The sequence below is a fragment of the Lolium perenne genome, chromosome 3 (genome assembly GCF_019359855.2).
Source record: "Lolium perenne isolate Kyuss_39 chromosome 3, Kyuss_2.0, whole genome shotgun sequence".
In the NCBI taxonomy this organism is placed as follows: domain Eukaryota; kingdom Viridiplantae; phylum Streptophyta; class Magnoliopsida; order Poales; family Poaceae; genus Lolium; species Lolium perenne.
The window spans coordinates 1,899,384-1,911,906 of NC_067246.2; the positions used below are offsets into that span (position 1 = coordinate 1,899,384).

General features: G+C 46.3%; 1 protein-coding gene across 1 annotated transcript; it reads left to right on the top strand.

Moving 5' to 3' along the window:
• Positions 1–7,951: 7,951 nt before the first annotated feature.
• Positions 7,952–12,227, top strand: LOC127340615 (bidirectional sugar transporter SWEET4). Its single transcript, XM_051366357.2, has 5 exons — positions 7,952–8,106; positions 8,396–8,432; positions 10,038–10,416; positions 11,287–11,406; positions 11,906–12,227. Exons 1-5 carry the CDS (start codon positions 8,067–8,069, stop codon positions 12,092–12,094), a joined length of 765 nt encoding a protein of 254 aa, XP_051222317.1. The 5' UTR covers positions 7,952–8,066; the 3' UTR covers positions 12,095–12,227.
• The last annotated feature ends 296 nt before the right edge of the window (positions 12,228–12,523 follow it).

The window sequence follows — 12,523 nt, forward strand, 5'->3', positions numbered from 1 at the left end:
TGCCGGGCTGTTACGACCGGCTGATAAGACTCATAACCAGGTTTGATTATCCTGTTTGATGTGCTCATGCCAACTGGAAGGAAGCAGGGACGGATCATGGTGGAATACAATTGTCAGGTGCTGGTGTCATCGGCAAAGCTGTCTAGCCTGAAGGAGACTGGATTTTCAAAATTTTCAGATTCCGTATAGGGGAAGAAGAGAGGATTGTCCAGGCCTTGGAAGAAAATCCTGAACCACTTTGACGCTTCCTTGGGGATCAGTTTACTACCTGGAAGGCTGTACAAGGCTTGGCCGTAGCTAGTGCATCGGATTTGCTTCCCGTTAGCATCTGGAAAGGTGCGAGTGGCCAAAAGTGGGAAGTTTGGGATATGGTTCTGGAAGTACAGCTGAGCCCATAGCTGAATAAACCACCAGGGACCTCCTGTTTTGACTGTCCTTTGGGAAAATAATTTGACAGACATCAGTTGGAGGTATCGATAGATTTCTCCCAGGAACAGTTTGCCGATGCCAAGATGGGTGCCTCTGGCTAGTTCGTAGGCCAAGGGGAGATAATTTTTGGTCGGAGCGAGTGAAGGGCCACAGAATATAAAGTGTTCCAACCAGAAGTTGAGGAAAGCCGTGTGTTCTTTCTCTGTTACAGGGCCTTTATTTTTCATGTGGCGTCGAAGGTAAGCACCCCAGTTTGTGCACTCTGTTTTGGAAGAAAGTTTGAAAGGAACCTTTGGCAGCATAAAAGCAGAGGGGCTGGGAGATGTGACGTCTAGGCCAGTGATCATTACTACATCCAGTAGAGTTGGTGTCATGGGGCCGTGGCCAAACATGAAGCAGTTCAGGGCATCAGACCAGAAGTAGCCGATGGTTTTTAGAAGATTTTCATGCTTCTCAAGGGGAGACAATGATAAGGACAGAGCATCGGCTATTCCTGTGGTTTCCCAGTTGGATTGGTGAGTTTTAGATACTCTACTGTACCAGGAAACCCAATCTTCAGGAGGGTTAGGCCAGGCTCGTAAGCAGTCGGCCCAAGAAGTTAGATCTAAGTTCTGGTTCACGAAGGGAATCCTATTGGCCTCGCAAGAAATCAGATAGGCGGGACTCTCGATAGTCCGAGGGCCAAGACAAAGAGAGTTTGGAAGAGAAGGATGCGGCAACAGAATGTCTGATACCTAAAATTAATGGTGAAATTAGGCATTAATTCAGATGTTTGCTATAAATTCCAACACTATGCTCGGACGGCAAGGGGCAGTTAAAGATTACCTTCAGGCCAGAGACTGGTGCGTTGGTGTTGGACGATTTGGCCATCCGATTTGTTGACGGATATGAATCTGCGCGGTTGGGGATCTAGGGTTCGCGTCGCCGCGAGTTGAATTTGGTCGAGGAGCGATTGGGGATTTGAGTTTGGTCCTTTAGACGAGGGTCACAGGTTACCGTTTGAAGTTTGGCCTTACTGGCGTTTTATGGTAAGAGACTGATGCGTTGCCATCGGCTCTTTGCGCGTTGACCTACTTTGACAATCGGAAAAAATTGGACATAGAAGCGTTCTTCATTGATAGGGAGGGTTTTTTACAAAGAAGAGCCGATTGCTCACAAAAGGAAGATCTACTACCTAATGTACTACTACTAGCCCTATTCTAGTAGTCCCTAGTCTAAGGGCCGGCGCCGTCGCTGCCGTCGCTGCCCTCGTCGTCGCCATCCTCGCTGCCGTCGGCGCTGCTGCCGGCGAGGTCCTCGTCGCTACTGTTGAAGCCGCCGGCAGGGGCTTCTTCCTCTTCGTCGTCGTCATCGTCATCCTCCGACCCGGCGCGGAAGCGCTTCGCCGGCGGGTACTCGTCGGAGGAGGTGTCGTCCTCCGCCTCGTCCTCCTCGTCGGAGGGGATGTCCTCGCCCCAGGAGAAGGCGTCGTCGTCGCTCCCTTCCTCCAACTCCCCGTCGATGAGGAACTGGAGGTCGTCTTCCCCGTCGGTCAAGGACTCGTCATCCTCTGACCAGACGGAGGAGTCCCAATCTGCCCCGTCCCAATGCGGTGGGGCGAGGGCCTCGTACGCCGCCATCGGGTCGTACTCCGGCGTCGGCTCACGGGAGGGGGAAGATTGGCAGGAAAGACCCGAGGAAGCAGAGGAGGAGTCCATGGTTGCAGAGGAGGGGAGTTTCGATTGCTAATGTGGAGTAAGAGGATGAGGAGGCGAACTTGATCGGGTGCAGTTAAATAAAAGGGGATGTAGTGGGAGATGATTCAATGCTGTGGCGGTTTCCGAGGGTGTGGTGCCAAAACTGTCAAATCGTGCAGCGTGGAGAAGTTGAGGAGGCAAGGCATCATGATGGAAAGGCACTGTAGCGGTTCTGATCTGCAATGCGTAACCCGATGAAGGAAAACAGAGTGGTTTTGGAATTATTATTGCCAAAACCAGGGGGGCATGTGTTATAGCCAGATTTTAGCCACATTGGGAGTTGGGCCGTGATTGAGATGGGCTTAGAGGATATGCATATAAAGTGTTTATGAATCGGCCTTATGCAAGAGTTTGGGCTAGATTGCCCGTGTATCTGTACAATATGGTAGATTACGTTTCAGTTAGAATTAAGAGATAGAGTTTGGATCGTACACAGCTAGGTTTATTCCAAAAATAGAAAGTCTACGGACTATAAATATGTACCTAGGGTTATTGAGGAAGAAGACGATCACGTTCACAACAAACACAATCCAGGCGCATCGCCACCCCTTGTTTCGAGGGTTTTCTTCCGGGTAAGCGCTATGCTGCCCAGATCGCGTTTTGCGATCTGGGCAGTATCAGTTTATTCGTTGTTTTGTGTTGCTCGTACTGAAGCCTTGTTGATGGCGAGTAACACCATTATCATAGATATGTAGAGGTTAACATCGATACTCCTTTGATATGTTTGCTTAGTTATGCTTTCCTCACATATCTAGTTGCCTTTGCACCTATCTTAGGAGTAAAGGTAGCATCTTGCTTGATCTTTATTTAGTAGATTTGATCTGTTATGGTGCTCCTTGTTTTTCAAGGATTAGTTTGATATCCGCATGATTAGGCCTTGCAAACGGGTTGAATGATCCAGCAGTGCGTAAGGTATGGTTTGCCGATCCTAGAGGAGATGTTCCGAGAATCGACCCTATGTTGGTTTTTAGGCCTTTTCTAGGGCTAGTTTTCTGTTGTCTTTCGCATCTGCCAGGCTCAATTACGTGTAGGACGTTCCAGTTATGCGGTGAAAACCCTAGACTGTCGCAGGTCGTTTTGACTTGATTTTGATAAAGCAAGACCCCCATGTTATCGTAGATCTAATACTGATCATGGGACAATCGGCTCCTTGAGCCGATTCACAGGGTAACCTGAGAGCCGATCGAGGATCGGATTTAATGTTTACGTGTCTGCCATGCAGGAGAATAATCGAAGCAATTCATCACCTTCCTGACCAGGTATAGGTCAGGTGGCACGCCCTCGCAACAGCCAGGACGTGTGCCGGAGTTTTGCGGGCCGTTGCCCGAGGGACCAGGGCCCACAAGCAGTCCTGGGAGCCTCCCGGCTCTTCGTGTTGCTCGTCGCTGCTCGCCGGTGGGTTTTGGCAGGCAACAAAAATAAAGGACCGGGGGTCCACAGTTCACTAGAGGTGTCTCTCCATAAAGATAAATAACATGCTAGGTGAACAAATTACAGCTGGGCAATTGACAGAATAAAGACCATACATGACAATATGACTACTATGAGATTCATTTGGGAATTATAATATAATACATAGACCGTAATCCTACTACGTCTATGACTAATAATCCACCTCCCGGTTAGCGTTCGCACCCTTCAGTATTAAGTTGCAAGCAACAGATTATCGCATTAAGCAAAGTGTGTAGAGTAAACAATAGAATTATCTTTAGACAAAGCATTGTTATTTTCTCCCTAGTAGTAACAGCAAATCTACGACCTTAGAAGTTATCGTCACTCTTCCAGATTACTAGAGGCATGAACCCACTATCGAGCATAAATACTCCCTCTTGGAGTCACAAGCGCATACTTGGCCAGAGAATCTACTAGCAACGGAGAGCATGCAAGATCACAAGTAACATATGACAAGTATATAATCGATCTCAACCATAGTATTCAATATTCATCGGATCCCAGCAAACACAACATTTAGCATTACATAAGGAGGATCTTGATCATGATAGGCAGCTCACACGATCTAAACATGAGGCATAAATTGGAGAAGACAACCATCTAGCTACTGCTATGGACCCGTAGTCCAGGGATGAACTACTCACGCATCACTTTGGAGGTGAGCATGGCGATGTAGAGGCCTCCGGCAGGGTGCCGGGAAGAGCTTACGAACCCTCCCGAGCTAGGGTCGGCGATGGCGGCCGCGACGGAACTTTTCATGGATGAAGGCTCGGGTATTTAGGTTTTTCCTAAACAGATGAATAAATAAGCGGAAGGGCGAGGTCGGTGGGTGCCCGGGGGGCCCACACTACCCCAAGGCATGGCCAGGGGGGCCCGCGCCTAGGGCAGGTGTGGCCGCCTCAGCGCACTTCTTCGTCTGCCCTCTGGACTCCGTCTTCGTTTCGGTAAAATAGGAACTTTGGCTTTTGTTTCGTCCAATTCTGAGAATATTTCCTATACAACTTTTCTGAAATACAAAACAGCAGAAAACAGGGAACTGCCACTGTAGCATCTTGTCAATAGGTTAGTTCCAGAAAATGTATAAAAGTGCCACGAAGTGTAAATAAAACATATATAAATTGGTGTAAAACAAGCACGGAGTATAAAAAATTATAGATACGTTTGCAACGTATCAGCACCCCCCACCTAGGGCGCGCCACCTGGTCTCGTTTCGCAGTCGACCATCCGATTCACCTGAATCTTGCGCCAACCGACTTGTTTTGACCTAAAAACCCCTATATATATGACCCCATGGTTTTATCGATACCACGGAGGCGGAGATCGAAAACACCAAAAGAGAGAGTCTGCTGGTCGCCGCTGGAGGAAGATCGGAGGGGGAACCACTGCTGGAATCGCCTCCGGCTGCCTCTCCCCCTTCACATTTGCTGCCATGTCATCACTGAAAATGGGTCCCGCTCGTCAGAAGCCTTGTTAACGCGTCTAAAATCGACAATTAGTGCACATTGCAACGAATCAATGCAATACCGGTGTTTTTTGCAATTTCGTCTAATAGTGGTGGCCTTACGAACTTGTTGTTGTAATGTGGTGGTTTTTGGAATTAACTCATCAATATGTAATGGGTGAAGAATCTTAGAAAAGCTCAGAATAATAGGATCTTCAACTTCGTCTGAGCAAGTCCTAGCTGTGCCGCCCCAATTGTTTTGCCCCCAACGGCGACCACGCTGGTCTAGTGTCGAGTTCCTTCGTTTACAGTTGTGGTGCAGAAGGACTTGATTGCATTCATAGTTTTTGTTCTAGGGTCCTTGTTGTAAAATGTCAGGCCCGTGTTGTTTTTTTCCTCTTCTTAATGGGCCTCTTTGTAAATTGTATTTGAAATATGGAAATTAATGCAGCCGCTAGGCCCTTTCGGACCCTTCCTCTAGGTCATCGCTAGAAATTAGCGCATCTCTAGCATATTTCTTATAACTGGCATTTAAGAAACTGTTAAACACAATTTTTTTGCAAGTTTTAAACAAGTTCCAATTGTAGGCGAAAATAGGAAATAGTTTTAAACAACCAAATGGATAATGTGGGCAATCAATCACATGCACACCGCACTAGTCTTTGTCAAGCCAGAATGATCGACACCACGATGAAGGATGCAACATCAAACATCAACGTCCTTGCCAAGCACACCGGAATCATCACCACTACCACTCGCCGGATCATCACGTCCACGCCACCACCAATCACCGGAGGACCACCATCACTATCCGTAGCAGCACAAGCACTAGACCCTTCCCTTCTTCATTGCAAGATATCCATCCTTGCCAAATCCCACAACTCTCTTGTGTATGCGTCCATGGTAGTTGGATCCATCATCATTGTGTTGTTATCTTTGGCAATGAGCTCCAACATGGCTCTCTTCTTCTTGGCACTTTCTCTCCTTGCCTCCACGGCGGCCTTGCGCATCTGATCTTCCCGGAGTGTTTCCCACCTTGCTTGCTTCTTCATCTTGGTCAAATACAACTTTTCTTCCAATGTTTTGTTCACCAACACCTCGTTTGATTTCACTATGACATCAATTTAGTCCCTCAAACTTTATGGCTCGACAAGCTTCTTGAACTTCTCCTTTGCATTCCTATTTCCATTGGGATTGTCTTTGTTTCTTCCTCCAATCGGTCCAATTGGACAAAGGAACCCCGTTTCGGTGGTGCTTATTGCTCTCTCAACTTCTACTTCTCGCTATGCTCTAGCAATTTACAACAATGGTGGAGCGCAAGTGGCTTGAAAAGAGAGTTTGCATGTACCCTTCCATTTCAATTTTATCCTATGTACCAAAGAATGCAGAAGTATTTGTGAGCAAAACTATCACAAGTCATTCAAATGAATTAATGGAACAATGCACATAACCAGTGAAGAAATGCACACAAAATCACATAGTCATCAATGGTGCAACCACATGGAGGTGTATTCCTCACTTGGTCCAAACATCCACTACAACAGATACAAACCGCTTTGATCATGTCCCAATGGCCTTGTAGTGATCTATAGGTGCGCGGTGGTGTGCTAGAAGGCCGAGAAATGAATTGAATTTTTTCTCCTCAATCCTTTGCCAATAACTCTTCCAAGTTTGATTGTTGCCAGCCACGGCAATAAAAAGACACACTCTCACACGCCCTCAACAATGATGTGTATGCAACGTCTGTGTAATTCATGGTTCGCTTGACTTGGGTCGGTTGCAAGGAATAGAACACTATTTCCCCTATCTCCTCCACCTCCTCACCATCACCCACCTGGCCATCAACCTCATCCATTCCGGTTCAAACTCACCGAGCGGCGCTCGATCAAGGGAAACTGCATTGCCATTCAACAAATTCAAAAACGAGTTTGGCATCTCATTCAAATTGGAACTACAAGATGTGAAATCAACAAATTCACAATCCAAATTCACCAAAACTGAAATCATTTAGAGAGATTCCGTACCTTGTGGGTGAATACATGGCGGGCATCGCCAAGGTTGGGGGAATCACGGCCAGGAGGGACCGCCATCGTTGCCGCCGCCTTTTTTTTTGGAACCACCATCCTCTGGTTCTTCTTCTTCGCCGCCGTTGTCCTCTGCTTCACGGATGGTGCGGGGCCACCATGGTCGCACCGATCAGGGCATCTATGGAGCTGCGGCAACGGCAACCACGGAACCGCCCCTGTATGACACTTCTGGAGATGAGTGCGGGTACAAGAGGGCTAACGACGGGGTTTGCCGCCGGAGTTGAGGGCGCAGGAGGGACCTATTTGTGTAGCGCGAGCTGTCTAGTGACGGGTGGCGGCTAGGTGGGGTCCATGGCGGCGCTAGGCGCCGTGGCAAGGCCAGAAAAAGCGGGGAGAGGAGATGAGCGGCGGTGAGAGTGGGGAGCAAAGCGGGAAATGCCAACGCTCACAATCCTCTCCTACCAAACTCCGTAAGCGATACAAGGCACCATCGGTTTGCCCACACAACACTACTCTGTGCGGCTTGGGAGACTGGTTTTTTCGATCTCCTTCAAAAAATTTAAAGGTCATGCGTTTTGATGAGGTTTGTTCGAACCATTTTCATCGTCTAAAATCTTAAACGAGCTGTTATTTTAAGAATTGCGCTAATACAAAAAAAGTCTGCTACAGATGCTCTTTTTTTATTTAAAAAAAAAACAATGAACTGCTCGTGGCCGGCATCATCTAAATCGTTGCCTTCCTTCCGCTCCAATAATCGCTAACACCAAACTTGGACAAATAATGTGAATATAGACTAATAACAAAATAAAGATGGGATTGCTCCGGGGATCACGGGTCTACCCTATTTAACAACCCCGTCGTGTTTTCTTGAGATCATTCAATCGATCATCAGCCCAGCGACCGGGACAGAGAGCGAGAGGGGTCCGTTGCACTTGTCGATCAATCAGTTCCTGCAGTTGACTCTCCTTGCCGGAGCCCAGCATGACGCCGGACACCATCCGCACGGTGATCGGGATAATAGGTGCGTCGCCGTCCCCGTTTGTACTCTGCTTCTGTTACGCTCCTGCAACATGAGCAAAAAACATGTGGGGTGGTGTTGCCTCCTGATGCTCCTTTCGCTGCATCTCCTTTTGCTGAAACGACTTTACACACTTCCACTTCACAAGCTTTCTGCTCCCTTCGAAATCAAAAGATGCAAGCATCATGCACACCAGATTTGCTGAAACTCGCAGACTCGTCGTTTACTTTTACCAGGAAAACTATGGTCTAACACTTCTGATGCTACTTTTTGTTTTGTTTCTGTCTTGCAGGCAATGGAACTGCCCTGATGCTCTATCTATCCCCAGTGTAAGAACCGACTAAAAACAACTGTTTAATGATTAACTTCGTTTGTTTTCCTCTCCGGCAGAAAAAACCTAGATATTTATAAAAAGAAATTAAAATAATTTCCACTTTTTACCCTAAAAAAATTTGCCACCTTTTCCCCACATGACCAATCACTGCCGCACCCGCATCACATGACCGCCCCCACAACTACGACCGCCAGCCAGGCCCCTGGCTGCTGGCCTGGCTCGGGGCACCAACCATACCCCCGTCACGGGGATGGTAGGCGGCAAGTGAGCTATGCCGAGCGGAGGTGTCAACATTTACATCGTCTTCTTTCCCATGTTGTCGCCCAACCTTGACTCGGACGCCTTGAAGGTCTCCAACCATGCTAGCCAACCCGACATTCTCCGCGGCGGATGGCGACGCCTGAAGAACATCCACATCAACACCAACTCCATGCTCCCTGTCCCCATGTTCCTTCCCACATCGCCGCGACACAACTCCTTCACCCACACCGCACCATCTACGTGCCGGAGGCTCCCTATCGTCTTATTATTCCACGGCAGTGGGATTGGCATGGGTAGTAACTATAGAACCATGGCTGGTGACGACAAAGAGGGGTAGGCACCGCCGCCTAGAGCCATCCCCGTCAACGCCTGTAGCCTCCCGGAGGTAGCGACACGCATTAGTGCTGACAAACGGGTTCCGCTACCAGTTCCACTCTTTATTCATGTTCAATCCACCATTTCCACGAATTGTAAAAAATGTTAAGCTTCATGCACTAGCCACTTGAACCAAAAGTCCGAACTGATGGAAAGGGCTAGGCAATCTACTTATACACTTCAACACCCCTCTCACATGTGACGGGAAGACGAGAAGACAAGTCAACACGTGTAGAGAGGCAAAGAGGCAGCGGGAGGCCGGGCGCGGCAGGAGGCTGCGGAGAATTTAGAATGAATTGTGAAAGCCAGGATTTGAACTCGAGACCTGGGGCTCTGATACCATGTTAAGCTTCATGCACTAGCCACTTGAACCAAAAGTCCGAACTGATGAAAAGGGCTAGGCAATCTACTTATATACTTCAACAAAAAAAAACTTGCTGTAGAGTGTTGATTTTGGTTCCAAAAACGTACAATGGAAAGAAATTATGATAGTTTTATGATATTTATTCTGCCTAGTACTACCTCCACCCCAAAGTTTAAGGCTTATATTATTTATAGAAAATTAAACTATGTCAAGTTTGGCTAAATTTTTACCAAAAATTATTAGCATGCAAAATACAAAATTAATATCATTAAATAGATAATAAAATATATTTTCGTATGATATTTATGAAATATTATATTTGTTGATAGATTGTTCTAAAGGTTTGGTCAAACTTTACTTGTTTTGACTTAAATTTGTTTTATGATATTTATAAAATATAAGCCTTAAATTTTGAGATGGAGGTAGTACCTTGCTGCATGCATGAAGGGACAAACATTCGTGGAGAAGTATAAATTAAAGAGAATGCAGCACACACTAATTTAGACTTTTTTTGATTGAAAAAAAGAGAATTACTACTAATTTTCTGCTTACATAAATAATACGCACATGAACTCACGCTTGCTACCATGGAATTTCTAGACCGACGTTCTACCGCATCTGGAAGAAGAAGACGGTGGAGCAGTACTCGGTGGTGCCGTATCTCGCCACGCTTCTCAACTGCATGATATGGCTGTTCTACGGCCTCCCGGTGGTGCAGCCGCACAGCATGCTCATAATCACCATCAACGGCATCGGCTTGGTCATCGAGCTCACCTACATCATGATCTTCCTCGCCTACTCTGTCGGCGCCGCCCGTCGCCGAGTACTCCTCATCCTCATCGCGGAGGTTTCCTTTGTCGCCGCATTCGCTGCGCTCGTCCTCAACCTTGCGCACACCCACGTCCTCAGGTCCATGGTCGTCGGCATCCTTTGTGTCATCGTCGGCACCGGCATGTACGCCGCGCCGCTCTCCGTCATGGTACGCATCGATCGGTATCTCTTCTTCCGATCTAAATTAATTGGCTCCACTTTATCTAGATACAGATATATCTAGTTAACAAATGCATCTAGATGCATTCTTATCTAGATAAAGTGAAGTCAAATATTATGGATCGGAGAGAGTACTAGTATTTTATTGGTTGATTCTATTGGTTGGTTGGTGACTGTCGACGTCAGGAGATGAGCTGATACTAACTTCTCTCTATTATAATTGATTTTCCATCGTGAGATGCTGGATGTAGAATAGAAAACTGTGTATGCACGCATGATCAATCTTTGTCGCCTCTCTAATTTTGTTTGGACGATCTCTGCAGTTTATCTTCTTCGTCAGCGTAAATAATCTTCTGTGTCAAAATTGTGGCCGCTGTACCTATTTCCTCAATTTCGTTAAATTTGTTCTGGCCCGTTTCTCTTCTTAGTTCCCTCATCCCAAACACACCCCCAATTTCCTTGTACTCCCTCCATCCCTAAACCAGTGGCATATAAACTTAAATAAAAAGTTAGTGTTTTCAAATTTTGATCAAGAATATGTATCAAAATATGAAGATCTGTAATACCAATTCAATAAATTCATCACAAGATATATTTTCATACTATAATTATGTAATATTATGGTTGTTGATATTTTCTTCAATATATTTGTTGAGAGCATGAAAACTTGATTTTTGATTAAGTCTATACGCCACATCTTATGGAACCAATGGGAGTAGTTTGCATGCTGTATGCTCTGCTCAATAGGTGTGCACGTTATTTCCGTTTTACTGCATGTTTTTTGGACAGACAATCAATTGGTTGTAAGTAGATGGGCTTCTTTTCATCACGTTAATTTCGGTGTCCGCCCGTGTTTCAGAAAATGGTGATCCAGACAAAGAGCGTCGAGTACATGCCCCTGTTTCTATCCCTGGCCTCGCTCGCAAGTGGCACATGCTGGACTGCTTATGCCCTCATCGAGTTCGACCTCTACATCACCGTAAGTCGTCTAAAATAGTATTAACTCTGTTTCGAAATGTAAGCCGATTTAGCTTTTTAAAAGGGCTTACATTTCTAAACCAAGGTAATATTAATATTTCCACTTGTTTTTACAGTTCTTTACAACAATCATTAGTTAGCAAATTACCAATGTGAGATGGGCATGACTAAACAGACATGCACTTGAGACTGCTACATGTAACCCTCAGAACGCATCATTTATTCGCCTGATTAATTTAGGAGGTGCAGCAGGTACCGTATTTGGATATCTGATTTCCTCCGAGTTGCCTGCAACTTTATTCATGTGGCCAGCAGCTACGTCACGCATGTTTTTGTGCTGGGAATATAGCTGTACTAATCATAGGGCAGTTTTTATTCGAGTAATGAGATTGGATAGGATAAGGTAGCTCAGGCTAACACATCTCTGAGGATTATGATTTGTTTTCTCGTATTGGCCTTTACAAATGTTCCTCAATTCGATTAATCTTTTAATGTTGCAGATCCCAAGCGCGTTGGGCGTCGTGTTCGCTTTGGGGCAGGTGATCCTGTACGTGATATACTACAAGTCGACGCAGCAGATCCTCGAGACCCGCAAGAGCAAGGCCGACCAGATACCCATGACGGAGGTCGTCGTCGATGGGAAGAACGGCAGCACCGCCGGCTCAGGCGCTGGCAAGGGCCACTGCTAGAAGCAACACTATTAACTCGATATCCAAGTGCATTCATAAATACCTGATGGATGATGTGTTGTACGCGCTAAGCTGTGACCCGTGTTTCTCCTGTATCTATAAAAGTTCAGTCCGTGTCTTCTTGTCTTGACTATCAACCGGAGCGGCTGAGTGGTGGATCTCTTTTTTCGATAAATAGGGCTTTATTATTTAAAAGGTTTTTAAGCATTATATCTAGCCTCTGCATAACAAGATGCATACACCCGTTTCACAAGTTCATATGTTCATAAACAGACTCCTAGATGACAGATAAAAAAGATGACTATCCCGGCGGCTAAGCTTTATTTGCCTCAATCCGCCTAATATGCTGCCACCCATGTTGGGAAACAAACTTCGTCGCCGTGTTCTCCAATCGTGTAGACACCTCCGTAAAGAGGTCACGATCCTCCA